At 24.9% G+C, this 20,552-nt stretch overlaps 1 protein-coding gene across 6 annotated transcripts in view; it reads right to left on the bottom strand.

Annotated features, from left to right (window-relative positions):
• Window positions 1-3,600: 3,600 nt before the first annotated feature.
• Evi5 (ecotropic viral integration site 5) overlaps window positions 3,601-20,552 on the bottom strand; it is a 517,609-nt gene continuing 500,657 nt past the window's right edge. For 5 of the 6 annotated variants that reach the window (XM_075372336.1, XM_075372335.1, XM_075372337.1 and 2 more), the window contains 4 exons: window positions 19,293-19,460; window positions 17,467-17,562; window positions 17,042-17,140; window positions 3,603-5,590 (listed from right to left, as the gene is read on the bottom strand). In XM_075372336.1, coding sequence (XP_075228451.1) covers window positions 5,417-5,590; window positions 17,042-17,140; window positions 17,467-17,562; window positions 19,293-19,460 — 537 coding nt within the window. In that variant the 3' untranslated portion in view covers window positions 3,603-5,416. Of the gene's footprint in view, window positions 5,591-17,041; window positions 17,141-17,466; window positions 17,563-19,292; window positions 19,461-20,552 lie in introns of all 6 variants that reach the window. The other variant, XM_075372334.1, reaches the window with a different exon arrangement.

Here is a 20,552-nt window from a genome sequence, read left to right as displayed (position 1 = left end):
GTTACGGAATAATTAAAAACTTTTTAGAGCATCAACTTTACTAATTTCAAATGGTATTTTTATTTACAATAGAACAATGAAATTTAATTTAAAGTTATTCTCTACTAGCAATTCTTTGTAAGTTAAAAATTCCAACAATGAGTTTCCTTAGATGCACTAAATCAGGGTAAAGAAACTTCATATTTTGATTCTGTAAAAGATTGTAGAATATATCTCCTTGGATGCTGATGATATATACTTGTAATGTATCAGAGAAGAGCATCCTGCAAAATAAAATTTCAATAACAACACCCTAGTACTGTTTTTAAATTCATCGTGTACATCATTTAAATTATTTAATTTTTTTTATGAACGTAATTACTTGCTATTAAGATCTCAAATTTAATGGTAGAATCAACTGACACCATCATTAAGTTAAGAACCTCCATAAAAAATTAGTTGCTTTTCTTCCTTTTATCCAAAAGGTTCTGGATTCAAATCGCAATCTTTTAATACGCAACAGTATATATTTATTAAAAATATAGCTTTACTTTATTCAGTGAGAATCATGGTTGGAGGAAATACTGATGAACAAAATAATAAATAAATAAAAAAAACAAAGCATAATAAAGAAGCCAAAATAAAAAAAAGTAAACATTTTCTTTATTTTAAAATTTATTTATAAAAAGAAAATTGTTATATAAACAGTATTGTTTATGTCTCATTTAATTATTAAAATTAATTGATACACTGATAATAATGTATGGTTCAGTAATTAAAATGAATGCAAATTAAAATATGAGTTATACATCTTATGGTACACTCTTAGTTGTCTTTCAAAACAATAATAATAATTATTATTATTATAATACGCTTTTAAAATAAAATATTAAAAATTTGTTAGATAAAATAAAAATTATCAATTAAATTAACCGTGATAATAACATATATAAAAATAAAATACTCTATAAATTTAGTAAATAAAAAATAGGTATTTTAATGATTTTAATTATAACAAAAAAATGTTATATTACTAAGTATAGTTAAAAATTACATCTTAGATCGACAGCACACATATAATGTAATGTAATATAATTTTATCAAATATTTAAGATATTTCTATATTATTTTACGAATAAGTTATCAATAATGGAAATTACATTAATAATACATACATTCATCCATCTAAACATACTTACATTTACTCACAGACTTTATTTTTTTTCACTAATTAATATAATAATTTTATATAAAGAAATCATCCCATTTTTTCATAATAATTCATTTTAATAAAAAGAAACTTGGAGATAGAAAACAAAATTGATAAAACCATATGCATATATATAACCATCATATATATATATATTTATAAACATTTTATTTACAATAATTATTAATCAATTAAATACTATAATAAACAATCACATCACAAACGAATCTATCAATCTATAATAATAGTATATTTATATAAATATATTATAATATAAACAATAAATAAATAATACCATACCTAAATAGCCATAATACAATAATGAATGAGCATCTATGTAATAAATTTACATTTATTATAAATAATTAATACATAATTAATAAAAATAAAGATTTAAAAAATTAATAAAATAATATCAATACTAAGGACGGACAAATAATAATTATAACAGTATTATTTTTAAATAATTAGAAAAAACTGGAAAAGTATAAATAAACAAATATTTAAACATTGGCCCAATATTAATCAAGATCTATTCATTACTTTCAAAGTGGAAGTATATCATCCAATTTTAGAATTAGTGCCATTGTTTTTTTTTTTTTTTTTTAAAGGAAGCCACTGGGTTACATTAAGAAGAAGTTAATAAAAATAAGGTAATACTGATTATACAATTATAAAACGTGGAATGTTTTGGTTAAATTAAAAAATAAACACTCACCACTTTTAAATATTATTAACATTCATTTTCAGTGGATTGTAACACAAAGCATTCAAACAACTGGTTTTATATGCTGAAGATATGAAATTTAAAAATGAGTAAACATTCATTTCTTTTAAAAACCTATAAACCAGGCTTTACGAAACCCTTTGAATAATATATAGATTATAAAAAGCATGTGAAATAAGGATTAAATGTCATTGTAAAATAACCTGTTAATCATCAATCGATGAAGTTGAACAAACAGTGGTTTAAGTAAGTATAGTATAGTATTGGTTAATTATAAAGACATTTAATAGAAATGAGTACATAAGAAATTCATACTTATTACTTAAAGCATTCTATATAAATAGAACAATGGTTCATAAATTACTTTCAAAAGAAAAGATAAAATAAAATAAAAAATAAAAACGGCACACTGAGGTCTTTCTTTACACCTAGACTTTTAGCTTTCAAGACAGAATAAAAATTTACCTGTAAAAAACATAACCTGTTAAAATGAAGAGAAAATTAGTAACTTTATACATGAATCGTCACTGGTAAATGTTACACAATAACTGGAATAGTGTAAAAGATAAAAGCATTGCGCTTACAAACTAATGGAATCACAACCCCTATAACGTTTCACAGAGTAACATTCTAAAGGTAAAGGGATGTTTGGCAAGGAAAAATGAGCATGGTAAAAGTTATACTTATTTAATCGGTTTTCAAAGAGATCAATGACATTAAAATACTGCTAAGTAAGTATATACTTTAGAGAATGAAAAATTGCTTGATTAATAATTGGTAGTATTAGTAGTCTAATGACGAAGTCATTGCCAATAAAAATAAAAATACTTATGATGTTTCAGTCATGAAATTGGTGCATGCAACTTGTAACAGCAACCTTTAAATTCATAACAATTAGGAAATTGTTATAAAAAAAATTCAATCTAAGAAAAAAATGAAAAGCTGTATAATCTTATTTTAAGAGGAAAACCTTAATGAAATGTGTTAGTAGAAAAATAGAAGGGAAAAATGAAAAAGAAAGCCGAAAGAAAGGATGAACAGAAAAAACCATAACATAAGGACCTGCATCACATACAGAAATCACATCACAGACAGCCTAAGTAAATATTAACACGTACAATGTAAAATATTTTGGTTTTAATAAATTTAATTAAAAATAATTTACAAAATAATTTCCAAGTTAAAACATTGAGAGGAGTTACCTTCATAAGGAACAATAATTTATAAACTACAATAGCATGGGTCTCTGGGATCTGCAGTAAATGCAGTAATTACATAATACAATAAGAAAAAAATCAAAATGATGAAAACAAATCGTGCAAATAAACAGACATTGCAACGTAATAAAATGCACATTAATGCATATGTAATGCATATTAACACTAATAACATAAAACAAAAAAACAGAACATAATGGATTACAATAAAATAAAATAATTGCACATAATTAAAGGGCCAATGTAAAAATTAAAATTATTATAAATAAATAAAAATGATAATTCTGCAATTAATTAAATAAGGATTGTAAATATTAAATAAAATAAACATTATACGTAAAAATAATGATAAAATCATTTTTTTAAAAATAAGAATATTTTTATATTAATAATAATCAATTGTTCTTAAAAATATAATTAATAGAATGCAATTCATAATTACTGTATAAATAATAATACATTAGGTATAATGCGTTTTATTTTATGTACTACATATAATGCATATCCAAATAAAGTTATTGGAAACATTTAATTAACATACACAAATATATTAATTAACTGATAATAAAATATACAATGCTTTTTTAAAATTACAAATATAAATGATCGATAACAAATAATAAAATTATGTATATATCTATATATATATATTATATAAATAAGAATACATTAAATAAAGGTAACTTATAATAAAATATTTATTTAAATATACTTTAATTACCTCATACAAATGTAATTATTAATAATTTCTATTTCTTAATACTAGATGAAAACTTCCCAGAAATAAAATAATATAAGTTCATTTAGAAGTTATCTTAATACCAGTCTGCCACATTTATTAAGTTTACATATCACATATAAAAAGTTATTTAACGTATTAAGTTACTTTATAGTATTAAGAATATGAAAAACTGCCAAATTAATAAAACTCTTAATTGAAATAGAAATTAAACTATTATTTCATAAAATTAAATGTACCTTTTAGTAATTTTAATTTTTACAGACTCAGAAAAAATAATGGTGTAAATTTTTAAGAAAATCCTGAAGAACACAAACGTACACATCATAACCCCATTTATCAGAAATTTGGAGAACTACAATCTTGTCCATCCAAGATGCAATTAAAAATACTGCAAATTTTATACATAAAAAATTAATTTAAAATAATAAGTAAATTGAAATTTATTTGCAATTTATACTTAAACGATTTAAAAATAAAATATATATTTATTTTAAAAGTCAGTCTTAAACAGACTTGAAAAATTCTAGAATTAATTTAAATATCATCTGTATTTCCGAAATAAAAATACTGTTTTACACTTCCCTTATACTTTTCTAAAAAAATACAGCGTAGTACTAATATCATACTTTCATGATATACAACAAAAGTGACAAGTTTTGAGAACTTCTAACCGCTTTAATATATTTGATAATTATGAAACTGAATGTATGTGTTTTTGATATAATCAGAAAAATATTAATATGAAATTTCAAATTCAGAACATGGTTCTATCTTTAAAATGTATCTTAATTATTAATCTTTCTTAAATGTGTATAAGAAATTATATCTCAAAAGCAGATTATGGTACTTGGAAAACACATTTTCCAAAGTTCTTTGACAAATATATTGTAACAAATCAAAAAACTGGTAAGAATGCGCCTTAAAAAGGGTACACAGCACTACTTTTATTTAAAATTTTATTTATTATAGTCTGGTCTATATTTTGGTACAAAATATAATGATAAAGGAACTGTATCATGAAATTTGTTTTATATAATTATAACAGACCTAAATTAGCCTGATAACACTGCAGCAGTTATTAATTTTATTATTCTCAAAAATTAACATTTACGGGTTATATAAAATTACACCTATGAAATGGTTTAACATCATTTTGGATAAATAGGATTCTAATAGTGTGAAATATTTTAGCATTTTCTTTCACAAATACAATGTTCTTATTAAAAATAAAATTAAAATTTGTTCCATTCACGAAAAATGAAGTACATATCATGTGAATTAATACTACTGTTGTAAGTAATCATGACAGCTGGGTATTTCATTTCAATTAGTGTGTTACTACTCATTTACTTATAAAACATAGACATATTTCATGTTAATATAAGTTATTAAGTAACTTAATATATAATTATATTTAATTTTTAGTTAAGACAATATGTGAAATAAACTTCTAATAAAATAATAAAATATATCAGAAAATATTAACACAGAATTAACCATGACGTTTGGCAAAATACTAAATATAAATTAAAAATTTTATATCAAACTTCTGGACTTGACGCATCACTATTTAATCTTAAATGAAAATCGCATGCAGCATCATCATGCTCACTTTCTGTATCGACAGAGCCTGACCTTTGTGTAGTACCGCTTACATCAGTAGCATTTCCTCCATTTTCACTCCATCGTTTTTTCCACGATTCTAATCTCATGATCTAGATATAAATAAACAGAAAATAAAAATTAATTATTTGATCATAACTTACAATTTTTATAGTCATTAAGTATAAACAGAAAAAACTAAAAATAACATCAATATTATAACATCAAAAAATGTATATTATATGATATACAATATGACACATATATATGTGTCTATTTTAAAATACACGTCTATTTTTATCTTATAATTTATCCAATATTGATGTAATCTATATAATGTATTTTTATGTACAGATCAGAATAAAGATTTATTTATTATTTGCTTATATAAGCAATAACAGGAATTTGTTTCACAGAAGCAACTAATTTAACTATCTCGCATCAAATCTAGATCACTTAAGCAAATAATTTTTGTTTTTAAGAGATCTAAAAACTACATGCTCTAACGACCTGAGAATTTCACAATACCTGGAAAATCACCACAGATAGTAACAAGAGAATTAAGTATGAAGTAGAAAAAGGATGTAAAATTAGAATAATTTAATGATACTTTAATAAACTGGGTCGGATAGTTTACAATTTTCTTCTTTTTAAATAAGAATTGGTTATACCTATCGCTAGCTAATAAGTGTAGCTGGATAAGTTTTTATATAATTTAAAGCTATTTCATAAAATCATTATCCCAATAAAGTGTCTAAATAATGAAAGCTGTAAATTTTGGCTAGTGACTATTTCATCTTTGCAAAACACTTAATATAGATATAGCGACAAACACAACTGATACACAGATTCTACAGTCATTATTAGAAAACGTTTAAATAAAAAATAAAAATAAGATTTTGTAACGGGCCAGTAAACCGAAGTAAATATTTGTTTAATTTTAATGAGCTAACAATTAACATTATCACCTAAAGGTAAAAAGCAAAACTGCTAAGGCACAAATCAACTAAAACAAAATACTTAATTTATATCAAAGGTTTGAATTTATCTAATAATTGAGAGAGAAGAGCTAATTAACTACTTCTGATAATTAATTAAGGTACATACTGCAAACTACAATCAATATATTAATGAATCAAATTTTTAAGTGTGTCACTGAAAAAAAAAAAACAAGAGATTACTCATTTATTAATGAAATGTATCTTAAAAATAGACAAATTTAGATCAACTATCAATGAAAAAACTAACAAAAGATTTACAAAGAAAACTTATACTGTTTTATCTTCTAATGAGCATTAATAAAAAAAAACTAAAGAATAACAAATTTTCCTACAAATAAAAATGAAAATTAGATTTTAATAAGAAAAATAAAATTAGAAACATATTACTGAAAAATATAATTATAAATGTCAAATTATAAAAATTTATTATAACAAAAATTACATAAATAATATTAAAAACATAAATAATAATATTGTAACACTATCTTATTTATCATTTATGTTTTAAACAATGGATTTTATAAATTGCTTTACTAGAAAACTTATTGCTTTATAAAATACAGAAAATATCTATTCAATTGGGTGTTGTGCAAGTGAATAGGAAGTGTTGTTATTGATCAACTAGTTTACTTTTTTTTACCTAATGAAACTATTTTATTAAAATGTAGATTTAACCATAGGGTATCTTTTATCCTTTATTTTCAAGTTCCAAACACTGATAAAGTCGATGTATTGTGGAAACGTTAAGTTTTAAGAGATGCAGTTTATTGTGTTACCAAAGACCTAATTACATCAGTTGCTATGATTCCAAAATAATTATTAATTAAAAAAAAAATGTTATTAATATGCAGGAGCCAGGTTGTAGTAGAGGACTTCAACAGTTTATTGGCTTGAGACCACACAGGTACAAAAGTATAAATTAACTAGCATTCTGCAATAATACTAAAAAATCTTAATAACAAAATAAACAGCTCTAACAGAAGCATGACTGAAATAAACAGTGATATAATTCATGATAAAAAAATTAAATAGTCAACAGAATATGCAAGTAACATAACATAATAACATTATATTATATTACTACTGTAATGAGATATTAACAAAGTACCTATTTGGTTTTAATATAATTTCATAAATTGTAATATTTTGTCAGAAAACATTTCTCTTTGAAAAGTTATATCTTATAAAAAATGCTTAATGATATTACATCTTTTATACTACATTTCACTTTGTTCTTTATTAGTGTATTCAAGAGAATTTTAATTTATTTGAGAGAAACTTCATTAGTAAATTATATGAAAAATTAGTTAAAGTATATTTAAGAGCATAATTTTATTTGTTGTTTTAAATGTCAAAAAAATTTGTTATGGTCATCTCAATACAGCAGGCATTTTTAAAAGAACTGCTATTTCAGTTTTCTGAAATAAGAAATATTTTTAGCACTTAACTGTTAACTGTCTGTTTTAAGAACATCGGTAGTGTAGTATATTATATTGGTAGGATCTATTATTGTATATTAAAAAAAACTAAATACAGAATAGTGTTGTGTATAGAATCATAATTCTAATTAACAAGATGAAAAAGAGTAGTGAAAGAAAGAGGAATTTTTATTAAAGTGAGGAGGAATCTTGGCTACTTGTAAAAAAAAGAGCATAATTACTTTATTTAAGCACAGAATGTATAGAATACAATACAGGCGCTTATACTCATACTTTTTTATATGTACATGCTTATTTGTACAGCCTCTATGCTTGTAGTTTTCCACTCTATTACTGATTAAAATTATGTTCATACTGTAATAGTATTAATAAAAACATAATTCAGTACATAAAACTTCTTTATCATTGTTGTAACCTGAAATAGCATTCTTAAAATAATCATCATACATAAACTGATGATCAGAAAAACTTTTAAAATGCTAAACAACAGATAAAACCTATCTTCTTAAATTTACCCAAATGCTATTTTTTTAAAAATAACATATTAATCATTTTATTAAACATGGCTCGTTGGTATGATTATATAATTAATAATTAAAAAACCCACTTATCAACAATTCTTTTATATATGTGTTCAAGCACTTTCAGAATAAAATTCCATCAAGAACTAAAAAAAATCTTTGTTGTAACCTGAAATAGCATTCTTAAAATAATCATCATACATAAACTGATGATCAGAAAAACTTTTAAAATGCTAAACAACAGATAAAACCTATCTTCTTAAATTTACCCAAATGCTATTTTTTTAAAAATAACATATTAATCATTTTATTAAACATGGCTCGTTGGTATGATTATATAATTAATAATTAAAAAACCCACTTATCAACAATTCTTTTATATATGTGTTCAAGCACTTTCAGAATAAAATTCCATCAAGAACTAAAAAAAATCTTTTATTTTTTTATGTTATAATCTTATTAAAACTAAAACTCTTTTGTCACGTAAATTTGTTTACATAATGTAATATAACATAACAGTGATCGTCACAGTTTAAAATTATGTAGACTTAATGTCCTGTCAGATAATGGTGGAGACACTCATAATGATAGGACGTTAAGTCGACATAATTTTAAACTCTGATGACCACTGTTATATTATATTACATTACATAAACAAATTTACATGACAAAGGAGTTTTAGTTTTAATAAGATTATAATATAAAAAGAAAAAAAAAATTAGTTCCCGACGATGGAATTTCATTCTGAAAGTGCTTGAAAGCATATACAAAAGAATTGTTAATAAGTGAGTATTTTAATTATTAATTATATTAATAATTATCTGATTTTTATAATATATTAATACAGTTATGAAATATCGATATTATACTACTATAAAATTTACTTTTTACGCATAATTTTCAAATGAACAATATAATGCGATATAAAACAGATTTAATGTGATTTATAACACTGTTTTTTTCCCCCAAACTGATATAACTCTTTAAAGATGAACCTTTTTCTTTTGTTAACAATATAATTTATTATAACAGACATCTTTTATTAGAATATAATTACTTAAAAATTAATATTCAAAATAAAAATAAAAATATATATATCTACTTTATCAATTAGATCTATATACATTCTACTATAACTGCAAATTAAAAAAAAATATAAAAAATACTATAATCAAGACATCTTATAAACAAAATTGGTAAACACAGGATGAATTAGTGTAATCCTAATTAGAAGATGTGACTACATTGAGAGTTAAAGTATGTATTTTTCAACCTAATAAAAATCAAACCAACTTTCCAATAAAATTACATATTTTAATAAATACAAATGTACATTTAATTGTATTTTCTCTTTTTAATAAAATTAAACACTTAAGATAAATAATTAAATCAACATTTACAATACATTCAAAGCATATAAAGTATCGATAAAAAACCTTTGTTAAAATAACAAAAAACAATAATAACATTAACACGAAAAGCTATCAAGTTAATGAAAAAAATATGTTAGAGAAAAATAACATTAACAAAGAAAAAGCACAATTAATAAAAACAAAAAATCATGCACACCATACATCAAAGTTGCATTATTCTAATCCATTTTATAAATAAATTTACTTTAAAAAACTAGTTCTTTTTAACTAAAAATCTTAAAAAACTAAGAATTAAAAACTTAAAACTCAGCATCTGTATATCATATATCATTTGGCAGAAATAAAAATTCTGTTGAAGCATGTTATTTACAATTTTTAAAGAGTGGTGAAAGTGAATGATTAATTTCTACAAGAAAAGAATTTTGAGAATTTACCAAATAAGTCGAATAATGAAACTATTTTACTAATAATCAACCTGAAAAATAGATAATCAAATGTTTTACTTCACATACCAAAACATAGAAAAGATACATACCCAAAAAAAACTACAAATTCTTATAACAGTTATAACTAACAAACAGTAGTTTTTATAAATAAACAACATAAATAATTTAGTACGACTCATTCTTAATTAATTTGTAATTTTTACTCATTGAAAAAAAGACAAATAAATAATTAAAAATATTAAATAATTTAAAAAATACAACTTACAACATGCATGGATGAAAGTAAATTACAAGCATTACAAGGTATTTCACAATAAAACTTACTCAAGCCACTTCCATGGCTCACAATCCGGGCTTGTAGGCGTCAAAAACTGAACAACAATTATGGTTTAGGTTAGGTTAGGTCAGGCTGCTAAAATATAATATACTGTGTACCCAGAAAAAAATGTTACATATTTATTTTTCATAAATAAATTAAATAAGATTAAGTCGAGGTTGAGAAAAACCAAATTAAAATAGTAGATCCCTTTAAGGTGACATTTCTGCTCATTAAAATACCTTGTGAATAACATAAAATAATGACCTTTTACTACGGCATACTACATTGCCCAAACGTCTACAAAATCTTTCTAGTTTAATATAAAATTATAACTTCTCACCTTATGAAATCTTTATTGTGTTCCTGTGATAGATTTTATTTAGATGAAGTAAATAACTGTGATGACTAATAAATTGTTACATTAAAATATTGTAACAAGACCGGTGTAGCGACCTGAGTAACGGATTCCTGCCAATTAAGAAGAAAGTAGTAGAAGATATAATAATGGGAGGAATCCAGAAAAGGACTAAAAGAACCCTTTTAGTAAAGGTAACAGGTCTGTTTAACAATGGTCCTTTGTAATACTGCCTAATGACACACCTAAACAGATCCAAGAGAAGAGTTACTGAACCAAGGTTAGGAATGCATGGGAACGAAAGGGCTCGGTCGATTGTTCTCATCCTCAACTGAGATCTGGGCTGGCTGGTAAAGAGAATAGAGGTATAAATATTCCATGGAAGACTAGTTAAAAGTCAGTTCTGTGAGGAAAGTCTGTGAGATGAGAAACTGCAGATGTGAGTCAGCGAGATGAATCCTCAAGTGTAGTATGCAATGTGAGTTCTGCGAATCAGTCTGTTCTATGAGGAGGTCAGTGAAGGAGTGGATTTTGAGTGCAGGTTTGATGCAAATAAGGTAATGTCACAAGTAATGGTTCGGTGAGTTGCTGTAAGAATATAAGTGAAAGCGGCAATGTACTAAATTTCATTCATAAACTGTTAGGGTAGTTCTGTTTGTGAACAGCAAAGGTATTTGTAGTGAAAGAGCTTTACACTTGTCTTATCTATTGTACTATTGATTTTAATACAAGACTGGTGGTTAAAAGTGTTAAGACTAGCGGTCATGCTAATGTCTTTTATCAATGGGACTGAATTCTGGTTTTCATTATTTATCTACCAGTGAATAAATCCTGATGATTACTTTAAATTCTGTTTTGTATGTAATCTCTGTTTATTATTATTATAGACATTTATGATTATGTGTTATTGACATTTAATATTATTATTGTTTACTGCAGCCATTATTCTAATTATTATTGAGAGAAGTTTTTTTTATATCATTCTGATTATTGTGGTTGTGATTACCATACTATTTTTATTATTGATTTGCCACTTTTTTATTAATGTTCTTTAAGTAATAAATTGCAATTATATAAACATTTTCATTTGTCAATCTCTCAATAACCTGATCAATCCATGAACACGCAACAATATATTTATATACAAGCTATTTACGAGGTCTGTAAATAAAGATGAGACTGGTCCAAAAAACATTTTATTTATAATCCAATTATACATGGACTCTTATCACCTTTGAAATAGTTCCCTTGGGAAGCCACACAATGCTTCAAACAGTTTTCCCACTCTTTATAGCAGTGTTGGAACTCAGGAACCGGAATATCCTTCAGATGGTTGGTTTCATTTTTTTAATGTTTTTCTACTGTTCCAAAATGGTGTCCTTTGAGGTGTTTTTTAAAGTTGGAAACAGAAGAAAGTTGCAGGGAATCAAATCAGGTAAATTAGGTGGTTGAGGAACTACAGGAATGCTTTTCTTTGCCAAAAACTCATTAATTGAGAGAGCAATGTGACAAGGTGCATTGTCATGATGCAGCATTCAGTTGTCTTTAATTGCTGGTCTTACGTGGGCAACTCTTTTCTGCAGTCTTTCAACAATTTCTTGGTACCGTATGAAATTTCTGATTCCCTCAACATTGTCATCACTTTTTGATGTTAACAGTCTTCCAGAGCGTGGATTGTCTGCAACTGATTCCCAGCCATCTAAAAATGGTTTAAACCACCTAAAAACTTGGGCTCGTGACACAGCATCATCTCCATACGCCCTTTTCAATTTTGAAAAAGTTTCAGTAGCATTCTTAGAGAGTTTAGCACAAAACTTGATTGCAAAACATTGCTCATAATTAGTATCACTCATTTTTGTAATGCACAACAAAAACTTGTTTCACAGAAAGTTTGTTTACGTCTAATGTGGCAACAATATATTAAAAATATTAATACTTAATATAAATCAGCTGTTCATATAACCATATGTTTACTAGTAATTTTACAGTGTTGTCACTTTAGCTGCCAAAAAAAAACTAGTCTTATTACTTTATTTACAGACCTCATATATACAAGCAAGGTGTAATCAATAAGTACTGACAATATGTCAGAGTTGAATGATACAGTCGCAAACATGTAATGCACCTACTACAGTAGTGTATGTGCTGCCATATTTAAATATTATATTAAAACATTTATTGTTCAACCTTTAAATTATGATTCATAATTACACTATTAAAGATGTCTAAAACAGATAATATCTAACAACATTCAAAGACAGTAAGATCTGTACAAAAGATTTATTATCAGATTGTGGATAGGGATCAGACCATCCTTTATTCACATAAGCATGAAGAAGGAGAATAGTGTAATAAGCTTATTTCATCTTATGTGTGCCTTAAGGAAAGGCTATAAAACATTTCTCTTTTGTGGATAAAAATGAAATCAGAATATAACTTTTAAACAATTTTATAACAAATTGTATTTTAAAAATTAAAAAAAATTTGATATAGTTAAAACATAAAAGCTTTATTATAAATTCACGTAAAAACAGTTGTCATTGATTTGATTTTAACGAATAAAAAAAATGGGATAATATTTGGAACTTCTACCAAGATGTGTAATAATCTTGTAATTAACAAGATTAATTATAAGAAAAAAACAAAAAAATTCCCAAGGATTCCCAATTTAATGGTTAAAAAATAGTTAATGCAAATAATAATAACAGATTAACTTTCAAGTCTTTAATATATTAACTTTAGCAATATTTTTAAACAGAAAAAATGAATATAAAAAAAGTAAATTTTTCATATTGTTATTTACCTCTTTTAGAAAAAAAAAAAAATGAATTTTCAGAAACCTTTGGTAGATTTTAAAAACATCTCTTTCCTCTTAAATTTTACTTTTATATTATTCATGAATAAAAATATTATATAAGAACTGAAGGGAGGAAGACCTTATAAAATCTAATGGAATTTCATATGGGGGAGGGTCTAAACTCCATAATTTTATGTTAATGTAATTTATGGTAGGCCTTTTCTAGACAATATAGTTCTCAATAAATGATTATGAAGAAATGATTAGAAATGAAGTAACAGAATTTCAAGAGCAATGTAGCACGTATTAAAATGGAAACTAAATAACATAGACTGAATAATTAAATAGGCTATCAAAGAAAAAAAGTATAATTTAAATTTTTATTTAATTACATTTTAATTATATATAGCCTGTCCATTTAGCAAAAAGATTCTAAAAATTAAAACCCATGAATAAATGAAACAAGGATAATGAACTAAATTAAAAACATATGAAAACAAAGTACAAAAAATTAACAGCTAAATTTGCAAAAGTCGAGGTGTCATCTGACATGTGGGTTTGTATTGAAAATAATTAGGCGATAGGGAAATCAGCAATAGTAATAAATTTTTTTTAGACAAGAGCAGTATACCCAATAGTAGCATTTGTATGTTAAAAAAGAAAAAAAAAGAAAAATCAAATTAACAAAATCATAATGCTTAAATTCAAGCTGTAATTCATATCTAAATGTTTCACTAAAATCAATTAAGACTAACTTTTTCCATGGTAAATAAATTTGGGTCTATTATATAAAATTTAATTTATCTATGAACTAAATCTTATGAATTCATTTTTCTTCTGAGCATCCAGTAAATGTAAAAATGTTAATTAATTAGGTTAGCCCACTAATATAATAAATACAATACATATACATATACATATACATATACAAAAGCTGGAGCGATTTATTCATTAAATTTATATATTCTATTCTATTAATTACAATTAAACTATATATCTGACTACATAACCAACATTATTAACATCTGTTCTTTCAAATCATTATGCAAGATAGCAGGGTAGAGATGCTATTAAAAGCAATTACATTTCTCAAAAACAAAACAAAAAACAACAACAACGTCAGCCAAAACGTATATATTAAACAGTTGGCATAATAATTATGAAATTAATAATAATGATGTTCTAACTGCAATAATCACAATAAAAATATTCTATCACTTGTCATCTATTAGCTGTTATAAAAAGCTTAGATAACATTGAAGCTATTATATATAAAAATACATAATACGGCAATAACTGGTAATTTTAGATATGAGGATATGGCTACGTTGAGAAACACTAACTAGTTTTAAGACAGATTTTACTGTTTTAAATTTCTTATAACATAGTCTATAATATCATTTATAAACTGTTTGCTTTTTTCTCTATTTTTTTCATACACATCAAAGATTCTTGAGCATAATTTTACAAACAAAAATAATGTTCAGTAATATTTTTTATCTTTTACTTATTACAACCTAAAGAATAATAACCTGGCATATTTGTATTCTTATAACATTTGCCTTTAAATTAACCTTTTCAACCCAACAGCCACAAGATGTGCTCATTTCTTGCCTAAAATTCCTAGTAATTTTTTTTAATGTGCTCTGTTTTTGACATGCAAGCCTTATAATATTTAACTATCTATTTTTCTTGAAGGTCATGATATATTATTTAAACATATTTATTTTGGTTAGAAATTTACTAGGTTAAATTATTTAAACAAAGGATGTTATTTTTCTTTTTATTATCGTGAATTTGTTTAAGAAAAAGTCCAATGATGTTTTTGACAAATTTAAAACTACTCTATAGCTAAAAAAATGAATTTTTCTCATCATTATTTTATTCTAAAATCTGAATAAACTTAAACCTTAATAAACTTACATAAATATGACATGATTATTTTATTTTTATATTACTTTGTTGAGAGAAATTAGTAATACCACAAAATATCTTTACATTCCTAAATATATAAAATATACATGTATATATTTTTTTCTACAATAATAATAGTAGCCTAGTAATATGCTGTAATGCTAAATACACATGCTATTTAAGCAAAAATTCAGTGCTGTACGAATACTATTTATCAAATTCATATTCTATAACTCTGATAATATCCATCAAAATAATATTTCAATCACATAAAATTATCCACTGAAAAATAATGAAATTATTCAGTGAAAAATTCTACACAATTTATTAAAGAATAAATTGCAGGGAATTGTTGCATTATAAGATATGAAGGAACTACATAGTATATGATAAATTTGTTCCAATACTTTAACAGGATTTAGAAAAAAATAAAAATTTCATTCTGAATTTCTGCACACACTTATTAGATTATTACAAAAAGCACTGTAAATGTTTTTTTGGATATAAATTGAGGAGAGATATACAAACAATCAAACTCATCTAAATTTGTTAAAGTGATTCTGCCAATATGAAATATATAATGTAGCTTGTTCTGTTACACACAGGGTGATGAGAAGTGTAAATAAATGTTTATTTTATTATGTACATAAAAAATCCCATATATCATATAGTTTCCAAGTCAAAAACTGTAATAATCTTCCAATTAAATTATTTAACTACAATTCAATCAATTTTATCTACAATTATTTAGTCGTAAAAATGCAACTGACACATGGTTGATCACATTTTTTATCAACTTAAAGAAACCCTTTAGTTGATATAAAATATGTAGAAAGATATTATATTAACAATGCAATACAAACTTTAGGAAAGAAGCTAAATAAGTATAACTCCACTCTTCTTTAATTTGTTACATGAAAATCGGTAGAATAGTATTTTAGTCACAGAGTTGTGCATATTTTCAGACAGGTGACATTGGCAGTAGCTGCACAGATTTTTTACTAAAGAAACAAAAAATTCACCTAAATATTTTTAATTAAAAAAAAATTTGACAAAGGGCACACAAGATATTCCTGAAGCAGCTCTGATTTTCACCAAACATCTCACTGACAGAATCATAAATTAAATGATTCTGTCATTTTACCAGTTTCTGTTCAGAAACTATTTTCATACAAATAAGTTTAATTCTTCATGTGCACAACTATTTTATATACCAATATATAAAAAATGAACACAATAAAGAACCATGTACAATAAAAGCCCCAGATAATTATTTGTTAGTGTCAGCGATGATCAAGCGAACAAGAAATAATGTGATTAAAGCGAGTGATAAATAGACGTGACACTGTTGTGTGAATTATATACAATGTAAGAACGATGATCATAAATAATAACTTACTTCTGCTTTCATTTCAGCCATTTTATCTTGTAATTCACGAACTTTTTCGCTATCATCGATGTTGCTGCGAAGTTCACCCTCAACAACCATTTCTTGATTCTAAACATTAAAAAAATACAGACTGATTAGCTACAGTGTATTTTAGTAAGCTAAAACCTAAACTAAGAAATGACCACAGATATTTGCTTCTTAAAATAATTTTGATATCGATAATATTATGATATCGACATAAATGTTGCACAACATTACGATATGCAATATATATCTTAGTTAATTAAATTTTTTTACTTACAAAAAAGAAGATGTACATAATTATTTAAGAGATTGCAAATAATGCAAATATAATATTAATTAATAAGTATCTTATTTCTAAATATTCCATTTCAAATTTGAAACATTATAGTATTACTTAAATAATAGTTTACCTTAAGTTCAAGAAGAGATATTTTCTGAGTTAATTCAGCGACACACTGAGTATGTTCAGCATCACGTATTCTTGCCATCATTAGATCATCTTTTATCTGTGAATCAGAAAACAGAATATACGTAGTTATAATTCACAGGATAGTTTTAAAGAGTACATAAAGAAGAAGAGCTTCTATACTTATTAAATAAATACCCTGCACATCACTGATTTTATTATTATTTTATTACTTTTTTTAATTAAAAAATAGTTTATTTTTAATTTTTTTACACAAGATTAATTATAATATTTTATGTATTTGAGTTAATGTAATGTAAATATGTAATTGTAGTTTGCAATAATTTCTAATAAATACCAGACATTCAAAATTAAATAATCAAAACAAATATTTTAGAAAATGAAAATTTGTTTAAGTACACATAATGAGAATTTGAAAGCATACTGACGTATAATTTTGACCTGAAGTAAAGTAACTGGTATTTATAAAAAATCAATTTTTAACTGCTACTTTTGAACTAGAAATAAACAGATAAAGTAACAATAGATAAAGATACAGATTGAAGATTAACCTACAACTTTGTTTTTCTTTGAAGAATATGTCATTTAAAGATTGTACAGTAAATCACTATTACTCACCTAACATAATCATTCTCACAAAATACAGTAAAATAAAACATAAAAATATGTACCTGTTTGTGACTGAAGTAATGTTTTAGAGACTATAAATACAATATACCTGAATTAAAGACTGATTAAGGCAAAGGGTGGGTGGAATTTATTAATTCTGTAAAGTAACATTTTTATTTGGAAAAAAACATACAAAAGCATTTAAGTTACAAAAAATGCATTTCCATCTTTATGTTATTAGATCAACTCCAATTTTTTTATTTTTACTTTTATTTATATTTAATTTGATTTGATTCATTCATCTTCAGAAATTTATCACATTGACTAGAGGTAAACTGATATTATTATTCAAATGTTGTGTACTTCAGATAAATTAACATCTCTCTACTGATGGCATAGATAAATATACAAACAGTTTGTAACACTTTTTATAGAAAACATGTTCAAACTATCTAGACATATAGTGTGTCATATAATTTTATTAAATTATCTCTCAAAAGAATAACTTAAGGTTTTCTCAAGAGTAAAAACAAATGATCATCTATTCATACCTAAGCCAGGCACACACTGACAGTGTGTGCCTGACACACACTGACAGTGTTTTTTTGGCTTTGTATGTTAGCATGAGAAAGGGACTAATCAGTCTTCATATGATAAGTTCCTAATTAAATTTTTAACAAAACAGTAACACTACAGCATAATTTTTTTTTTCTGTCCAATTTACTGAAAGTTCCCAAGTGTAATAAAAACCTATAGTTCCATTCATTTTTGGCCAAGAAAATTTTATATATACATTACAAGATCACTTAAAAAAAGAACAGTAAATAACTGTACAATAATTATAAACAGGTATTATAATTAATTTTTAGTGCTAATAATTATCTGTTAAAATCTAGATATTAAAATATAATATAATAATAATATAATTATACTAAAATATATTATAATGTATTTCTCGCATTCATGTTCCCAGAAGAACTGCTTTCTCTACATTTCATATCAAATTATGTTCAACAATAGTTACAAAAAGTGATAAGTATTCCAACTAATCTTCTTTTATGAATGTAATCTGGATAAATCTGAACTAAAACTTTTAAGAATAAGATTTAACTTCAAAATTTCATCATTAAAACATAAAGTACTATCAATAAAATGAATTACACATTTAATTTTAATTCAGTGCTAATTTTTTTTTCATACCTTAGATTCAAGATCAGTGTACTTATGCTGCTGTTCTTTCAGTCTGGCGTTCAGGTCACGTTCACGAGCTTCAGCTGCTTCTAATTCTTCTTTTAATTTTTTATTCTCTTCATCTTGACGCCTCATTTGATTAACACTTACATTTACTTGAGCTTCAAGTTCCATTACCTATCAAATATGAAACAAAATGTTAGTACCAGGGTTAATGTTTGTTAACCCGGAATAAATATTTAACTAGAAACCCATTTTGTATTTAACCATTTACTTTTATTACTTGATTTAGTTCACTAATTTAATGACATTTTAACTTTCATAAGTTAATATTTACAAAGATATTTGTTTTTTAATAATTACATTATCCAATTGAACAGCTATTTTTTCTTTAATCTTTCCAATAATAGTTAAATATAAAATGTTAAAAAAATAAGATAAAAAAAATTATAGAACTTTAAAAGTTTAATCAAATTTATAAAAATATACAAAATTGAAAATGAATACAAAATAGGGAAAAAGCAATTTCCATACTTAGGTGTGGAAAATAAAGTTTAATAAGACTTCTATCAAATTTAACACCAAAAGTTACATTTTTATCAAAACTAAGCCATACATTCTTTGCTAACTCTTCATATACTGTATAAAATACATGGAATTTTAGTTTTTCTCAAAAAATCATTTATTCATCAATATTGATTTTATCACCTTCAAAGTACTCCCTGTTATATATAATACATTTATACCAGGGCTTTTTCCAATATTCAAAGCATGTCTGGAATTTTTAGCATGAAATTTAGCTCCTTCAGTGATTCTTTCTTTATCTCTTCCTTGTTGGCAAAATTTCATCCTTTCATGCTTGGGGAATAAAAAATAAGTCACGGGGGCCATGTCTGGTGAATACGGAAACTGAATATCATAACAGTGTTGTGTTTGGCCAAAACTTCACAGAAAGTAAATACTTGTTGTGAAGTTTCACCTGCTCACACTAAAATTAGTGTGAGCAGGTGCAGTATCGTGGTGCAATTGCCATGAATTGTTTCACCACAAATCTGAGCATTTTCTTCGGATTGCTTCACACAAACGGCATAGAATTTCCAGGAACTACTCCTTATTGACCTGGTGGGAAGAACTCATGATACATTACTAAGTTACTGAAATCAAAGAACACATTCACATTCAAGAAATCAGAACCTTCATATTTGATTGAATCTGATGAGCTGTTTTTGTTCTTGGCTCTTCAGGAAGCTTTCAGTGGGACGATTGGGC

The sequence above is a fragment of the Lycorma delicatula genome, chromosome 8, assembly GCF_047948215.1.
Source record: "Lycorma delicatula isolate Av1 chromosome 8, ASM4794821v1, whole genome shotgun sequence".
Lineage (NCBI taxonomy): Eukaryota > Metazoa > Arthropoda > Insecta > Hemiptera > Fulgoridae > Lycorma > Lycorma delicatula.
The sequence above is the reverse complement of the archived record's forward strand: the minus strand, read 5'-3'. Positions and strand labels throughout refer to the sequence as shown.